Source organism: Columba livia, chromosome 3 (genome assembly GCF_036013475.1).
Source record: "Columba livia isolate bColLiv1 breed racing homer chromosome 3, bColLiv1.pat.W.v2, whole genome shotgun sequence".
Lineage (NCBI taxonomy): Eukaryota > Metazoa > Chordata > Aves > Columbiformes > Columbidae > Columba > Columba livia.
The window spans coordinates 85,913,741-85,932,775 of NC_088604.1; the positions used below are offsets into that span (position 1 = coordinate 85,913,741).

Below are 19,035 nucleotides of genomic sequence, written 5' to 3' on the forward strand. Positions count from 1 at the left end.
CAGTCTTGCTTTGGTCTCAGCCAACAAATAGCCACCTAAATTGTGAGAGCTATTTCTCATCTCTCATTGTTTAGCCCTTCTTTAAACTTAAAATATGTTATGGGTATCACTGAACATTAAGGCACTTCATAGTAAATCTCTTACTGAGATAAAGAAAAATCATCCACCAAATTAATAATATCTTCTGGATTTTAAAAAAGGGGAAAAAAAATAGGAGATCTCCAACATTAGTTTCCAGAAGCTATATCTAAAGTATGGAGCAGATGTATCTCACTATGGCACTCTACATCTATTCTTGACCATCCAGATACACAACCTTTTGGGCTTTGCTTTGATTCCCTTCAACACCCCCTGCAAGATCTCTCTGCAGGAGAAACCAGACAGCTGTAGAGGAGAGAAGGAAAAGAGCAGTAAGCTTGAGGTGTCACCTTTGGTATGAGGAAATGACTTAGGCACCCACCAGCACCCAGGAAGCACACCTGCTCTCCTACAGCACTGACATAACCAACAAGGAACCCATTCAGCCACCGGTGGGGATACAGAGGAAAACATCAGTGAGTTCAAAACACTAAATTTCTAAGGACAATAACCTTGTGAGGAATAAAACAAAACAAAACAAAAAAACAACAACAACAAAAAAAGAACCCCCCACAAAACAAACAAAAAAAACACACCACAAGTTATGAGTCTCATAACTTTGAAAGTATTGTTTATGTATGTATGAACAAAACAGGTTTTCACTGAATATGTGAAAAACACTACTCTTCCTTCTTAAAACCCACCTACTGAAATTCCATAATTTTATGTATGGACCTCATTGAGAGATACCAAAATGGCATTCTTACATTATAACTTCTGGTATGTGCAATACACCTCATGTTTCAACTTAGCTCCTAGTTAGGTTTCTGATCACCATTCCTTTCCTGGCACTGAGCTTCTGTGAGTCATTTTCAGACTCTAGAAAGCCTGCAGAAAGAACAATGAGAAAGTAATACAAATGTCTGAAAGCCTAAGATGATTACACACAGGTCATGCATGCTGACATGTGGATAGAAAAAGCTGTCACGAGTAGTCTTATTTACTAACAGAGCATGACAAACGGTTGATTGAAGTGAAATGACCTTGCAGTGACTTTTACAAGTATACAAAAAAGCACACTTTACTACTGCAGTCCTACTCTGAAGGGAATGTTTTCCCCACACAGTTAAAGGAAAAAATGAAAATAATAAAAATAAAGTTGAAATATAACTATAATCCATGGTTTAACTGCTTCAATTCTATCTCTGAAAGCTTCTAGTAAAGATCTATCTTAAAAAATCTTTTAAGACATGTTTAGTTTCCAATTATGACATCTTTGACCAACTGTTAAGCTGGTTTTGAAACCATAAAGATTACTTTCATATCAAATGTACCTTTTCTGAAAGGTACATATTCATGGGATCCAGCACACACTGACTGGAAAACAGGGCTGTCTGAAAAGGATACCATCTTCTTAAGCAGAAGAGAATCCTAGAAATTCAGCTACTTTTAAACATTCTTTGTGTAAATTCTGAAAAACAGTAATTCAGTAGAGGCATATTAAATCCACATACCCAACACCTTTTCTGTTTTATCAAATGACACTAGCACATTTTATATAAAGTCAACTAGAGCAATTTTATTAAAACTCCACCTGTTTCCTTAACTACAGGATCTTTAGCCATGTCTGTTTCTTCTCAGAGACCTTCCCTCTCCTTAAATACTACCTTCTGTAGTTTCACTTGCCTTACGCCAAGCCCTTTGGCACGATTTTTTTTTTTTCCCCCATGGGTCACCCAGTGTATTTTATCTGACAAGGAAGTTGCTGTCAAAGGTGCAGTTTTCGGAACTGAAAATGACGTAATGTGAACTTTCAGTTTCTCTGGTAAGATATAAAAAGTTTCCTGTAGCTTTGTGAATTGCATTTAATTATTAATGTCTAATCGACATTAGCAGTATTAACAGCAAGTAAATCAACAAAAACTGCTTGTTGGTTGATTAACAAAAAAAAAAAAAAAAAAAAAGACACCGTGTGGAATAGGACAAGGGGTAATGGGATCAAGCTGGAACACAAGAGGTTCCGCTTAAATTTGAGAAAAGCTTGTCAGTGAGGGTGACAGAGCACTGGAACAGGCTGCCCAGGGAGGTTGTGGAGTCTCCTCCTCTGGAGACATTCAAAACCCGCCTGAACGTGTTCCTGTGTGACCTCACTTAGGCGTTCCTGCTCCAGCAGGGGGATTGGACTAGATGATCTTTTGAGGTCCCTTCCAATCCCAAACATACTGTGATACTGTGTTATCAAAACATGTTGTAAAAGAACAATAGGAATATTACTTGAGCAATCAAGCCTGCTGTTTAACTTCACCCTGGTGAAAATGATCTGGTTTGAAACAGCCTGTGGTACAGACTAATGTAAAACCATTTCTGTCATGCCTGTCGGATTCATTTGCTCTAGAAAATATTTACCTTCGGAATTTCAAACATTCTAATATCATATCAGTTCCCCCAATACCTAAGTATTTATAACGGAGTCACTGTCTTTGAGTTCATCACGAACAAATCACGCAGGTGCTGTGGAACGGATCGCACTTCGCTTCGCCCCCAGGTGACTCTGCAGGAGGACACGCTCCAGCAGGCGACAGCGGAGCCGGGGAAGGGGCAGTGCCTGCCCGCCCACATGAACCGCCTCTCCCTCGTGTGTGTCCTCCTCCCGCTCACCAACGCCTCTTCAAGGAATGCTCCGCAGTACAAAACCTACGGACTTTGGCATCTTCGGGCGCCACGCAGCGACACCGTGACGAGAGCATTTCGCAGGGGTGATAACAGGCTTCACCAGTGGCGGGAGCCGTGCACGGCGGCACGAAGGCAGCGAGCCCCGGGCCGGCGCACGGAGAGGAGCTGCCGGGAGAACCGCGGGGGCCGCCGCGCAACCATTCCCGGGTGGAAACGGTGTGTGTGGAGGAAATCCTCTCATGGTAAAGCTGTCCCCTCGTAGCATTTCAACAGGTGTTTTCCAAATCGGGTGCCAGCTCTAGGTTGCCTCATCATGAAAGCAAGTCTTAACAGAGAAAGGACAAAAAACAAACCACAAAACCAAGGAGCGGACCCGCCCGTATCGCCGCTTTCCACAGGCCCCACTACCGCTCACCCCTCACTCCCCGGACAGGTGCCTCCTCCTCCTCCCCGCCTCAGCAGCCGCCGCCACCGCTGCGGCTCCCCTTCCTCTCGCGTACCGCACCCCCGTGCGGCTCCCACTGGCACGGGGGCTCGGGAGCTGCCCCCGCGGCGGCTCTCGCTCCTCCCCGCCCCAGCCCTCCACAAGCCCCGCCGGTCTGGGCAGGGTCTCCTCACTGCCCCACGCCAGGGCCCTGCGTAACCCCAGCCCTCTTCTCGGGGCGGAGCTGAGCTCCACCCGCACCGGCAAACGCCTTCTTTACAGCAGAACGACGGGGCGGCTGCCCCCCGCCGCTACCTCCCTCACGGGCGTGACGCAGCGCCCCACGGCCGGGCCGACGCTCCGCCCGGCACCAGCGAGAGGCGGGGCCGGGACAGGGCCGGCTGCCCCCGCCTCGCTGTGCCCCGGCACGGGCGGCTCTGGCGGCGGTCGGGGCGCTCCCCTCCGCCCTGGCGGCTCGGCCGTTCGAGAGGGGCGGCTCTCGCGAGAGGCGGCGCCATGGGGGTGCACGGCGTCAAGGCGGTGTTCTTCGACTTGGACAACACGCTGATCGACACGGCGGCGGCGGGGCGGCGCGCCATCGAGGAGGTACTGCCTCTGTCCCCCACGGCCCTCCGGCGCGGGGCCTGCGGCCACGGGCTCCCCCCGGCCCGGCGGCGCCGCGCTCCCCCGGCACCGACACGCAGCCGGAGGCCCCTTAGGGGCCGTTAACGGGCCGGCACCGACAGGCAGCCGGGGGTCTTCTAAGGGGCCGTTAACGGTCGCGGCGCTGGGAGTGGGGGGGCGCGGTGCCAGGCACTGCGTGCAGCGCGCTGATGGGGGGCCCTTGTCCGCTCAGGTGATAAACGCGCTGCAGTCCAAGCACCACTACGGTGAGGGCGAAGCCCGCCTCATTTGCGACAAGGTGCAGGCCAAGCTCCTCAAGGAGTGTCACGATCCCGCCAAGATGTGCATCACCGACCTGCGCATCTCGCACTGGGAGGAGGCGATCCAAGAGACGATGGGCGGCGAGGCCAACCGCGACCTGGCCGCCGAGTGCTACTTCCTGTGGAAAACCACCCGGCTGCAGCACCTCACGCTGGCCGAGGACACGCGGGACATGCTGACCGAGCTGCGGAAAGGGCTCCGCCTGCTGCTCCTCACCAACGGCGACAAGCAGACGCAGCGGGAGAAGATCGAGGCGTGCGCCTGCCAGCCCTACTTCGATGCCATCGTTGTGGGAGGAGAGCAGAAAGAAGAGAAGCCGGCGCCATCCATATTTCGTTACTGTTGCGATCTCCTGGGGGTGCAGCCCGCGGAGTGCGTTATGGTCGGGGACTCTCTAGATACAGATATTCAAGGAGGCCTGAATGCTGGTTTGAAAGCAACTGTCTGGTTAAACAAAGCAATGACAACCCCAGTAGATACCTCCCCAGTACCTCATTATATTATTTCTTCTGTTCTGGATCTTCCAGCAGTTTTACAGAAGATGGAGCACAAAATTAATGCTAAGTTAGGAACTGACCATACAGCTGGTAGTAATGAAGCACACTGACGATTCCAGCATATGATCAGGGACGTGCTGAGCTGTTAGGTGACTCACGCTCTTGTTAAAAATTTGACCCTAGGATTTTGAACTAATGTGTGGTATGTTGCTTTTTTTTAAAAAATAGCAGGTGAATTAATTTTTACAGATGTCAGTGAAAACAGGATAAAACCAAGGAGTTAGCAGATGCATGTGCAGTTAATTTAAAACAACTGCCTCTGGGAATTATTTTGGCAGACCATGGCTAAAGTCTATCTGTCTCTGACTTAAGTTGCCAGTCTCTTGTTTAAATAGTGGAAAAGAAAATGTGAATGTTTTTATCTTTCACATGCTTTGCTGACTTGTAAGTTTAGCAGAAGCTTCAGACCTTGTTTGCAGTGTGTAAAAAAAAAAAAAAAAAAAAGGTGAGAAAGAGCGTGGTACAGTCTAGTAAATATTCACAGTTGGTCTGCAGTTCTACTCAGGAACTGGAGTGAATTTTGCTATTTATAAAACCAGAATTTATTAACAGAATTTATTACATATCAGACCACTAGAAAATGCTCTACCTTTGATATTTTTTCAAGTTTTAGAATTTTTTTTCAGACTTTGCAGTGACTTTTCTTTTGTGGAATCTGTACCTCTTTCCAAAAGTACTTAAATGTACATTAAAAAAATGAATTTGTATAGGGGACCATTTATCAAAGAGACTTGATGGATAAGTTTTTATATTATCTTGGTGCTTATACAGATATGTGTGATATTTTCAATGGTCTTCTTACTGTACTGTGAAACTCTTTAAAAGCTAATATTATTGTTCTGTCTGATTTTATTTGTGAAGTTTGATCAGACCTTTTGTAAAAACTGTTACTGGTCTTGCTCAGGTGTATGACTACTCAGATTCAGCTGCAGGATCAGTGCTTTTTTGACTGTTTTAATGGCACTGCTATACAATCCCTCCTTACTCCAGTTTCTACATGTATGTCATGTCGTTTGCTCTGGAGAAAATAAGAGCTGGTTGTTTGTAAGTGGCTTTCATGACTCTCTTCCAGGAAACTGGAAAATAATGTCATATGTATTACAGTACTGTGTACAACTTTGTAATGTCTATGTGCTACTTCCACTAGATTGAGGAGACGACTCTATAAACACTAAGATTTCTCTTTCACAGATCATGATCTTAATAATTTATTTTTTTCTGTACTTCATATTCTTACTATATGATGAGGATGTATTCACATATTAAATGGAAATGTAAACACTTGTTGGAAAATCTGCATTTGTCAAAACCTATTTGCTCTATATACACTTTGGGCTGAATATCTCACCATATATGAGCAATCACATTTTGTATTTTAGAATATATCCATGACAAATCTTTTGAGAACAGGGATACTGAGTTGCTGGAGGAAGAGTATCTGGCGTGTGCGCAGCAATAAAAGATCAGCAAAAAGAACAGAAACCTACCAGGAAGTGGGTATGTAGAAGGAATCCTTTATACAAGAAAGGTTCATTTGTTTAATTAGACGTGAATTTAAGTTAATGTAGTTAATTCTTGCATAGGATGACAGGTTCAGTTTAGAGGAGGCTGCTATTGATCTGGGTTAAATTATCTGGCAGAGTTCAGGTTGCATCAAAACATGTCACCCCTACATTAAGGAAAAAAAAATAAATACTCTTTAAAGTTTGAACCCCTTTTATCCACTTGTCCCTTAAAAAAGGCAAAGCAGTCCAAGTTCTTCATGTTACCTAGTCAAGACCTTTGAGACATTAGGATGAATGCAGAGAAGAGAGGCAGGCCTCACCTATACCTTTGAGGAAATGGGCATGTGCCAAAAATGATCCAATTACAGTTTACTAAGTTGCTATATGTAACATGAGCCATTGGGAGTGACTTGACATACCTTTGTTACTGAAATAAGAGGCCTAAATTAAGATTTTATTTTGTGTTGAGAAGAGCATATTTTGTGTTGAGAAGAGCAGTCACTCTGGTTTAGCAGATGAGCGAAATGTTGTTAATAACGTTCCTTATAACCAAGGATTGAGAGAAAAATAATAAAGATCATTAAGCATACAAGGAATATTGTGTAAAAGTAAAAAGATACACAAAAGGTTAGATGGATCCCTGAAAATATAATGAAGTAATCTGTTTTAACTGTACTGTCTGATACAAAAGCAATAACTTTGCTTACAACAGCATCCCAAAGGAGCTGCAGTGTAACTGTGCTGTTTGCGCAGCATCAGGTAACAGAACTTAGGTCAGAATGAGGTTTCTGATACAGCTGAGGTTTAAAATAACAGATATAGTAATAATTTGCAATTCTCTCTTTAGGCTTGAAGGATCTTTACACACCAGTTTATAATTTTCTAATATAAATTGAGGCTCGCATTCTCTTGCCCCTGCATCATGCTGGAGTGGGATTATGAGCCTGCTTGTTGTACGAAGGGTCTCTTGTTTTAGAAGAGACTGCTCTCTGTTTTGCACGTGGCCAGTGGTTTTCTTAAATCTTTGAAAAAAACACTGTGACTGAACACTCAGGTGATGGTGTGGTCTGTAGAGGCCACATCCAAGTATATATATATATATTTTTTTTTTTTCTATTGCTGAGTTCTGTACCAGGCTGGAGGTGACTACCAGTGCCCAGAGAGGGCAATAGCGTTACGACGCTTCTATAAAGCAAGAAGAAACAAAGGAAGGATTTCTCTATCCAGGGGTCTTTTTAGAAGCGGTTACCCAATAAGCTGGATTAGATATCTGGAGTATCACTAAATACTCCAGTTGTTTTTCTTGGATGGAGCTCTTACAGAAAGTCTAATGAAAAATACTTATATTTAAGGAAATGGAAAAATACATGTAGTGATGAGATAATTTTCACATCAAAAGCAGGAACAGATCAATAAAACAGTCTATATTCAGTTCTAGTTCTGGTTTTGCTTAATGTTATGCTCTATTAGCTGTCTAGTTTAAATTATGTTGCCAAAATAGATCAAACAAAAAGAGAAAAATAAGTTCATCTATATTTTTAAAAGACTTTTTTTACAGATAAATATTACCTCCTGACATTAATCTACAGTAACTTTGACTTTAGTGAAATGATCTGAAACAATAGTTTAATACCAACTGTATTTTAATTCTTGATTTAAAATAACCTGTTTACTAGTCTAATAAAAGTGTTTTGTTTATAAAACATTTATTTTAATGCTCTGTATTACTGTGGACAGCAACGTTTGTGATCAGGTTTACAACAAAGGGCAAGAGTTGTTTGTTTTTTAAAGCATCACAGAGTTAAGCTTCAAAATCTGTGACCTCATGTCTAGATGTGGTGACTGAGTGTAGTTTCCATAATTTCAAACAGAGGTTGGAACTTAATTATGTATTTATGAAGCTTCTTGGCCAGACTGTGTAAACCCTATTGAATTCCTAACTGCAGTTCATTGCTGGTTGAACCTGACTTGCCCAGCTGAATGCCAGCTCAGATATGCCTACATGTCCTGACGTCATGGCATAAGAACAGACTGCAAAGCAGATATATAAATACGGTAAGCCCAAGTGCAGGGACCCATTTCAGCAGGTTATGGGTGCAGAAAGCCATTTCTGAGCTATTGCTACACTCACCTCTGTGTGACTTGGGAGAGGGGAAAGCAGGAGGTTGCTCACCTCATGGCTCTCTTACCTAATGAAAAGCAAACTGTCCCCGATAGCTTTCCATTAGGTAATGGAACAAACTGCCCGTCTTCCAGACCTGTGGAGGTAGATGGAGAGAGGTGGAAAGTTACTTAAAGACACTCAGGGACTCAGCTTCCAATGCGGGCACTCGGCTGTGCCAGCCAGCTGTCTGCAGTGTCACAGACCTGCACTACTCAGCATCTCGCTCCTCGTTGAGGAAGCTTTGTGCGTGTGTAGGGCACTAAGCTGGACAGTGAGAGCCTCAGAAATGAGGACATGTTCTCAAATGCTTGAAAAACTTTAACACAAAGTTAGAGTTTTTAGAAGGTGACCAGAATGTTTAATGCAGGAGATAAGTACGTTCCATTAGAATACTAAGTTAATTCAAAGAGATAGGGGGTAATGGGGTAACAACTAGAGGGTTTTGTATTTCCTGAAATACAGACAACATCCTGTGCCCCTGCTAACCTCAACCAGTTCTATTTATCTTTTCCTCTGAAGCTTCTGTTACTTTACAACACCATCAATAGGGTTTTGAACTAAATTGAAGTCGTCCGATCCATCAGAGCAATTTCTCCTGTTCACGTGTAGTGGTTCTTTTTCCAACTTCTGCACTAAAATGTGGGTATTTTTTACCCCCAGGTTATCTTGAGACCTTTAAATGAAATTTAAAATCCTATTTTAATTGTATACTAACAAAACTCATCATCTGGAAATCATTTGAACACACTGAGAATTACAACAAATAGAAATGCAATGTATCTCTGCTGTATATAGTGGTATACTGTTCTTTTGTGCACAGCTTTTACTATCAGCCTTGCAGTGGGATTGTCTCCATTATAACTCGCTTTCTAGATCACGCTGTGCACATACAAGAGACATAACAATGCAGAGATGATGTCAGCTGTGTCTAACGCAAAAACTGCAACTTTTTGCCTATGTTGCAAGGGACCTAGACACAGAGAATCACATTGCCTGCTCCATATAGCATATTTTGACCTTGTACTCCACCTACTAAAAACAAGATTGTATGAAAGCCTTCTACTGGACAGTCCTCAAATGCCAGAAAAAAAGATGCATTTTTAAAAATACGAAATGAAATTATGGTGCTAATACATGAAATTTCAGTCCTTCAGAATTGCAAGCCATGTTTGTCAAGCTAGCACCTAACCAAAGGCCAGATGATGACTTTGCATAGGGTCTAATTTAACATAGGAAAATGTTGCCATTTACGTCAGTGGAACTTCACAAGTTTATTTAAGATTTGTATGCTCATTTCTGTAAGATCAGCTGCAAGAATCTGCAAGTGGCTTCTGCCTTTCACTTCTCCCTCAGCTAATTGACCTCTGCCATAAATTGACTACATACATCGATGCATTTCCATATCTTTCTGAATCACAACAGTATCTAGCATTTGGGACAAAGTTTGCAGATGATCACAATAAAAAGTAATGGAAGAGAGCCACCTTTTGTGGCAAGATCATGCTAGTACATACACTTAGTACTAGCTCCTTGGCAGCTGCGTGCTGCAAGTATGTGTTTGGGCTGTGCTTGTTTTAAACAGTCTTTCCTCTAAACAAACTTCCATTCATATCACACAGACTAGGCAAATTTGTCAATTTGTTAACAAAACAAAACAAAACAACCCAAAAAGTAAAAATGTGGGAGGAAAAAAGTGCCTCCAAACAGAATCCACTGTTAGTCACCTATAGACATCAAGGTTTATAAGGCAAGTTTAAAATACCAAACCTGAGATACTTTTCTTTAAGTTTCAACATAAATGTTGATGGTTAGTTGACTTAAGAAGTGAATGCTGCGAGGGAAACAAAACACTACGTATAATTTCAGCAGATTCTCAGTGTCTGTTCAGTCTGTTATCATTTTTCCATCAACTATATTCAAGAACAACTTTGTCACACTGAGAAAATCCAACCTCTTTATATTTTGGGAATAACATCTTACTAGGCAACAGGGAAGAAACTATGCATGTAGCTTCACCTGTTTTAACATATACCTTGTTTAAAGTATTTAATGTATTAATGCACTTTTTTGTTCTGTTCTTTTTTGTATTTTTTCCCGGAAATGTTTATTTTGCTACACTATCAATATTGCAAAATGCAATAAAACACAGGGCCAGGAAGGTACAGAGATGTATCAGAGTGTATACAGCTGTGATCATCTAAGAGGTATGTTATAGATCAAGAATCTAGGATTTTTTTTTTTCACTTCTTAGTGATTCTGGGAAGTCACTTAAAATAGTTACGACTCAGTTTCCTCAGAAGTGAAGACGGGAAGAATGAAGATGAATTGGAAATCATTTCAACTTATCTTGCCTTTCAGTCAAAATCCATCCTGGTGAGCACCAGATGAGCACATTGTTATTTACTGGTGTTGTTGCTGAGTCTGCTCAGTGGTACGGTGTTCAGGTGACTTGGGAAGGCCATTTTCCCAAGCCAGTAACCAATGTAACAGAAAGGTACAACTAGAAGTGAAATCATTATGTGTCAACATTTATCAGCTACTGAAATATATGTATTATCAGTTCTTTTGCTATGTGAGTACTAACAATCTCAGTGTATTCTTGTCCTTCATTCTTTTTGTGAATTAGGCCAACAAGCGTCCTCAAAGTCACTGTGCAGTTTTCATCAGAGCACTAATGATTTGTCATTCTGTTTGATGAAGTCAGGCTTAACCATTTCCATTTGCGCTGCTGGTTGGGTGGTCTCTGCTGTTAGCGCTGTGGCCTGTTGAATCTCACTGGGGTTAGGATTTGTCAGGAAGTCTGCAGTGGGTGGACTGACAGCTTTTGTTTTCCAGACTGTTGATGCCTTCCATTGTATTTGGTTTCAGACATTTAAATGAGAAGGGTCCTGAATGTTCTAAGTCCTTTTTTTTTCCTTTCAGGAAGAAAATGCATAAACCACACAAACAGCTTGTTTATTTTTCTTTCAGTAAATGTAACTGGTTAAAAATAGTTTTTTGCTCCCATCCCTCTCATTTGAAAGTATTTTAAAAGGTAATAATAACTTGATATCTAAACCACTTCAATATACTTGTTATCTTTATCCTGTTACTTTGCAAAATGTTATATGCCTGTTTTAAAAACTGCTAATGCTGCAGCCAGAGGGTCATCTTAATATTATATTATTATTATAGTTTCACACTGTGTTTCTATGCTGTTTCTTGAAATGAAAACAAGCCCCTACCTCAGAGATATTTTACTTTGAGATAAATCTTATTTAGTTAACAATTTATTTTTATTTTATTTTGGATACTGTGCCCCCTGTTTAATGATGTTCTGTCCACCCAAACCACTTCCCATCTGTTTTTCTCTTTTCTGTAGAGCAGCAGTGTTTGTGTGTATTTGCAGGGTGAGCAGCACACAATGGATGTATGCAAAATGCAGAGAAAAAAAAACCTTTGGCTTCTGATATCCCCTGTGTTGGGTTTTGCATTCCCAGCATTTTACAGGACTTGCCAGTTTTTAGGTTGATCTAATAGCCTCTTCTGTAGCTTAAGTTCTGTCACCAGTGAATGATGAGCAAAGAAGATGCTTTTGAGTGCTGTGTAATAATCTTATAATACACTGCCAGGAGGAATTGTAGTTGGCCTAGATTCTCCATTTTAGTGCCCCAGTACAACTGTCCCAGTGTCAGCAGGTTCATGCTGTCATAAAGCATCTTAAGGATATTAAAAATTAGGCCTCACTGTTTTTCTATTTCTATTTCCTGTTACCAAGGACCAGTGCTTTATTTAGGGTTGTAAGCGTTTGCTCTATAATGGGGTTTGATTAAGAAAATGTCTTTTTGTTGGTTTTTTTCTGTATTGCTGAGTGTTAAAGTGATGGCCTTAAGGAGTCACAGTGCTGCTAATACGCTATCCTTTCCACATCAAAAAATGTGAATATATTTTAGGATAATTTGGGGGTGTCTGATTTAGGAGTTAAGAAAGACAAAATTAAAGTTGAATAATAGGACTATTTCTTGATCATAAGGAGTTAGTGTCTGGACTAGTGTTGAAGAGGAACTCCTATCATTCGGGTATTTAAAAATACACCTGGTTTATTATGCTCACAGTTGCTCATCAAACTTCTTAAAATCTTTTCAGAATTTTCATATAATACACATTTTAAAAGAAATCAATAACAAGAAAAATGCAACTAGTAGTCTGCTGGAGACTTAACTCTCATTTTCAGTGTTTCCTCAGTAGGTGGCATTAGAGGTTTGTTAGATGTACATACCCGCATCATTTTTGTTGTGATTTTTTTTTCTATTCTCCTTATTGTTTTTCTCCATCACTGTTTTAAAAATAAAAAATACCTGGTACCTATAAATGAGGTCAGAGCAGTTTTCATTTCACGTTACCCTGTAGACATCATAAATTATGAGATCCTATTTTACTGGGTATTATACACACACAGGGCAAAATAGCCCTGCCTAGAAGATTTTGAAGGTTTTGATTAGGTAGATAAGTATTATATTTAAGTATGAGGATCTGTGGCAAAATGCACAACAGACTGTTGAAAAAGAGCATGACTGAGAGGATCAACAACAAGTTGGTCACAATATCACGGTGCCAAACCAAATCCAGCCTTCTAAAGTACAGGTGCACTCTGCTTGAGCTGACTTTGATTTCTATTATGTAGGTATTGGATTTAAGAAAAATGTTTTTTTTTTCCTCCAGCTGATCTTTAAGATTTCAAAATTCTCCTGATGGTCTCCTCCTTCTATAATTAGGCAACAGGCTAGCACTTCATTTCTATGACGTAGAAATGACCTGCTACTGCATCGTATTTTCCTCAGTCTATGGTGTTCTTGGCTGCATCCCCAGACAAGTAGTTCAGGCCATGGCTGTAAAGTCAGTGGCCCCATTCCTATTCCGGCACCTGAAATGGTGAGCTAATTTTCATTCACAAGCCCAGTGACATTGTGTTTAGCATCTCCTCCTGGCTACTGCCATGAATTTTGGTGCTCAGTGAGAGCTTCATGTCCCATCGTGAGGAAGCCTTGAACACGGGCAGGAATTTCTGCTGCATTTTTTTCTCGATGCTCAGCAGGTGGCAGCTGAGGATCAGTTTGGAGCACAACCAGCCCACAGGTCACAACATCTCGGCAGTAGCCGACAAGGGGTATCTCCACCACAGGAACCCCATTGACCCTAAGAGCACAAACAGATCAACACCTGCAGTGGGCTTCTTCCTTTCAGAAACTTGTTCCACAACGTACAGGGTTCGTCCAGTGCATCTTACACAGTGTATACTTGGCACTCATCAGGTGTAGGGTGTGCAGGCAGGACAACTGCCCAACATGCCTGCCATGGGCCTCTGTGTGTGCTGCTGTTGAGCCATCTGGAGCTCCAGGGTTGCCAGATCACCAGCAGCACAGCTGGATCTGCTCCAGTCAACCACAATAGAAAAATGTATTAAAATTTCACATGTTTTGTTCTGACAGAATTTATAAGAAGACAAAGAGAACATGTCCAGAGAGATAAAGGGTGCTCCCACTGTGCAGTACAGAAATATTGCTGTCTCCATCTTCACAGAAATGGAGTGAGGCTCAGAAAACCAGTGACTGGCCTATAGTCACACAGCAAGCCTGGGATGGACACACAGCTCACAACCAGCTATGTCTGGCCTTGAAAGGTGGCCTTGGCCATTGAACATGAGGCAAGACCTCTTCTGAAGCTCTCCCAGGCCAAGGACAACAACATGGTGGCAGTGCCTGCCCATATAATAAGAGTAAACAGAGCATCATTTGAGTGGTTCAAAATGTTCACTTGCACTCAGCAACTCTTCTCACCTGAGAGCATGGCTGTGCAGGAGATGTATTGCTACAGTGAAGCACCTCTGAGAAGGAATTGTGAACTAGGCAACACACTCAGAAAAATCCATTTCTGCACTGACTGCCTGTCTTCTGAAAGTGCCTGGAAAATTTTGTGACTTTCTCAAGAGGCCTAGTGTTAGAGGAGGTCTTTCTCCATGTTAAGTAATATTATCAGATGTACACAGAGAAATGCTCTTAGACGGTCCCCAAGATCTTTCCTTGTTACCTAGAATGGAGGTTGCTGCATCGCCCAAATGTCTGCCTGTTTGACACACACACACCAAATGTGGGAAAATGCAATGATTTTGAAGAATCTTTGTGCCCTACTCAGGCTAGAATGATGCAAAATACTAACATTTTGATGCCAAAAATCTGAAAGAGTCAGTGTAAATGGTCAATGCGGCTTTGGCCTCCGATATTGTAAAAGGCTATATCACAAGGCTGACTAGGAATTATATGTCTCATGCTGTATTTTCTACCCTCCTTTTCCTTTTTTCTGCCCATGCAGCTCCTCTCATTTCATCCACTTTTCAGGATGTGCTTGTTAAGCTCCCTTGGGCAAGCAGTCTTAGTACAAATTTCTACAGTGCCTAGCATAAAATAAGCCTATGAGGTTGGTCAATGCATCATGCCCAAAGTAAGCACGGTTAATAGTTGTTTTGTTTTAATGAACAATATTTCTTCATTACGCAATGAAAAGCAGACCTCCCAAAGCTTCAGTGCTTTTCCATGAACTGGGAACAGCAAATTTAGAAAGTAAAAAGGCCAAAATCCAACATGCCTGCAGATTTCCACAGGTCATGTCAGAGAAAAAACTATTTGTCCTGTTCTTGCTGTTCTTTGTCTCAGACTCTAGCCGTGCTTTCACTGCGGTGGATAGAGAAGAACTCTGTTAAGAGCAAAGTGCCTATGACTAAGGTAAGCAGTGGAAAAGTCTGGCCTGCTGCTTGTGAAGTAACTGCTGTCACATGTTCTCGACAAAGACTTTAGCTGATGTCTGTTACCTCACTGGAGAGAAGCAAACCCGAATGATGTCCTCTCCTACAGATCAAAGTCAGTGGGAATTCCCTTTGAGCAAAACTAGCAGCTGCTACCTGCAAGAGGCTGAGGGATCAGGTTTACCTGGAATTTCCCAAGACAAAACCCATAGTTGCTGGCAGGTATTTGTCAGCATGAGGCAGTCTGGTGTGCAGAAAACGAACACGGTATGTAGAGTAGTGAGCACTTTAACTTGAACGCTGCTGGGAGGAAAATAGAGAAATGCTGGGCAATGATGCCCTGTGATCTCTGCAGATGAGCACAAGGCAAGTGGGAATTGAATTAATATCAGGAAACAGGTATACATAAATAACTCAGGTGCTTTCTCAGGACACCATATGTGTTAAATACAGAATTAATTCCTATAGGATATTGTGACTGCCAAAGTATAAACGGTTTCAAAAACATTAAATCAATTTGTGGAGGATGCATCTAAAATAGCATGCTAAACAGAATGGTCTGGATCCAGCTTATGCCTCTGGAAGTCTGTGCCTCATCTACAACCAGCAGCTAGAAGTGCTTACCAGAGAAAGGAGCAGCCCAGAAAATGCCTCACTTCCCATCCTCCTCCTCAGTCATTTCCCACTTTGCACTCCTGCAGACAGCACACTGGACTGAGTCTGAGCTGCTGAGTTGTCCCAGACAGATGTACAATATTTTCCCTCCAAAAATATCCCCATAATTAAGATAAAATTTATATAATTTGCATATAGCTTGTACTTCTTATTTAGCAAATATTATGATAGGAGGCTTCTTACACCTTGCAGACAAATACCTCAGAATACCAAACAAAAAGTTCAGGTATTTCAGACACAATCACTGTGCCAGCTGGCACCTTTTAAAAATATTGCTTTAAAAGAATATATTTCAATAAGTGGATGCTAAAATTTTGCCTATCTAAATGTGACATTACTGAACTTTACAGATTTTAATGTGAAATTTGCCCTGGGAAGAAGTTCTGCAGAAGTTTCAGTCTGAGACTGGCTCCCACAAAGCAAGGGCAGCCCCTGCAAGCCTACAAAGATTTCAACATGTGTAAGTGCCATCAGCCTGCTCTCAGGTTTAAAGATAGGTTTTCACCTTAGTACCCTGTTTAAGCAGAGCCTCATGGACTTGCATATGTGATAAGCACAAGCACATGCAACTGCAGATGGCCCCCTGGCCCTGTTCATTGACACAGCTCTGGTCATCTCCATATATATTTTAAACACTCGCATCAACCTTTTTGCCCCTTCCATTCTCCTCCAGTGCCTACAAATATTTTTCCACTGAGGTTTTCCAACAGCTTTTTCCTAGACAGGCTAACCAGCTTTCCTGGGTTGTGTATTTCTTAGGGCTGAATTGTATCAGAAGTTTTCTGTATCGATTCTTTAGCAAAAAATGTAGAAACTGACAAAAAATGGCACTTATGAATTAGATCTGTCATAACAATACCAGCTGATCATACAGTAAGCAATTCTTCTTAACAAACAGCACTAGATAAATTACTCCAAAATATATTAAGCATAAACCACAAGTCGATAATATCATTTTGATGAATAGCTGTTATTTCTAGCATCAAGTATCGGCAGGTGTGTTTGTCAGTCTCTGGTGTGAGACTATATGCCGGAAGTTCTCTGGAAATATTTACACTTTCACATTTATTCTATTTTTCATTATTTGGTCACTGTAATCATCTGAAAATTGGTTTTCACAGACCCTTGCCAAAGCTTTCTAGTCCAATTTTGTGTTACTTGGGACACAGTGATTCAGCAGTAACAGCTTAAAAAGCTTTTTCTGCACACACAAAAATCAGTTCCTTGCCACCGCCAGGCTAAACAAACTGTGGCTTCTTTCCAGAAAATAAGAAAGGAATTCCTTATATGAACCTAAGATGTTGTTGTAAGTTTATCTTAATGAGATGGTTACAGTCTCCAGCACTCATTTTTTAATTATTTGGAGGAATCCTCTCAGACAGAGGGAATAGGCATGGTAGGATATTAATCTGGGCTAGAAAAATCCAATTACCAGAAACAAGCAGGCAGCTTTTCTAAACAGCATCCATTACATTCTGCAGGATCCCAGTTTTAATTAAAACAAACAAAGCTCTGATGTTCTGTGTACAAAGAAGGACCCCAAACTTTCCAGTCCGGTTCAGGCTCAGCTGCCAGTTCTCTTTTCCCTTGGCTTTATCTATATTCAAAGTCATACCAATTTACCTCCCAAGTAGTTTTTATTCACAATTAATGAAATAGATGCTAACCGCTGCAGAAATGCACTTAATTTGATTTAAATACGGTTTATATCAGCCTAGTTAATTGAGTTTATCGCCACCTTCAAGTGGTATATATAACATTTAAATCTGAATAAAGCGTGTCTTCAGGTTATATGACAAAATGTATATTATAAAGCCAACCAGCATAATTTCAAAGGTGAATGTTACCTATGTTAGGGAAACCCAGTTTTGGGAGAGGGCTTTGGCAGCCACAATCCCCATGGAAAGGCCCAAAGGAGAGCTCCACAAATCACCAGGTTGGAGCTGGAGAACACTGAGGCCTCAGTTTGCACTGAGAGCTACTCCCTGTGTTGGAAACCACAGCTGGACAGGAATTTAATGTGCTATTAATTTAATGAGGGTGGCATATCAGTGAATGACAAATAAATGATCTGCATTCAGTGTTAAAAGAACTGGATAAAATATTATATGGAACTGCTGTGCCATGATAGCATAGCTGCAAAGACAGTTGCTTTCAAAAGCTGACGGGCATTTCTGTTTCATATACCAGAAATGAAAATGAAAATATGTACACATTCAATTATACGTGGCCTTGAGAAGATATGGTCCCTACACAAAGGAGCAGGAGTTCTAAATAAACAAAAAGGCAAAATTCTGTGATTGATAAAGAAGCAGTGATGAACCGACCCTACTGGTGACAGTGTACCTTATTCTGATGGATATCTTCTCCTGCTAAGAAAGCAAAATAACTTCCCTATTCTGGATGTAAGTAAATCTCATATTTTGAGATCTTAAACTAAATGGTTTGTTCTCTCACAACATGTTGATAATGTACCATCCAACTCAGCCAAACAGATCCAGCCACAAGCAAAGACAGATCTTTTTAATAAGGATGTCTATTTAAAAAGAACTTTAATGCTGTGGGTCATGAAAATCTAACCTGTTCGTTGAGAAAATGATGAACTGATATTATTAACAAGCTTTTTGCCCTGGCCTGTTCAACACAAAGCATTCCCAAATGTTTTTTTGCCTGCGTTTGGAATTTCCCCTTTATCAGCAACTCTCCACATTCATTTAAATAACCCACTGTCATTGTAGCCAAGAATATATTTATTATTTTAAGGATCCAGAAGGTAGGACAGAAATACTACTGGAATATATTGAAACAGCAGATAATTTTGGTGAAAGAAGCTGCACAAATGAACAGCAGAGGAGTTTAATTTAGTGGATTTAGTGTGTTCAGAGACTAGCAGCTAGTGGTACTGCCTCTCCATATCTCAGGTCACAGATGAAGCAGCTCCTATTTTGGAGCTCTGATCACATTGCATAGGCTTTGTTTGCTGCTGGGCTTCAGACTAGGGCAAAACAGCTAGTTCCATTGGTGACAAAGTCCAAACGTTTCTAACTGGAGACTAGCAACAGTGCATATTAATTAGCTAATTAGTTAGCTAGCTAACTATATTAATTAGTAGCCGCTAACAGACATCATTCAGATTCAGGTCTCACCAGGCTGAAAAGAACACATGGCTTCCTATGTCTCTCACCCATGTCAAGAGGAGGGCGGCCCAAGCTCTGCGTCCCTAGATGAGGCACAGG

General features: G+C 41.5%; 1 protein-coding gene across 1 annotated transcript; it reads left to right on the forward strand.

The window, feature by feature from the left end:
* The first annotated feature begins 3,435 nt into the window (after window positions 1-3,435).
* Window positions 3,436-5,970, forward strand: NANP (N-acetylneuraminic acid phosphatase). Its single transcript, XM_065057980.1, has 2 exons — window positions 3,436-3,781; window positions 4,032-5,970. The coding sequence occupies exons 1-2, from the start codon at window positions 3,692-3,694 to the stop codon at window positions 4,725-4,727; spliced, it is 786 nt and encodes a 261-aa protein (XP_064914052.1). The 5' UTR covers window positions 3,436-3,691; the 3' UTR covers window positions 4,728-5,970.
* The last annotated feature ends 13,065 nt before the right edge of the window (window positions 5,971-19,035 follow it).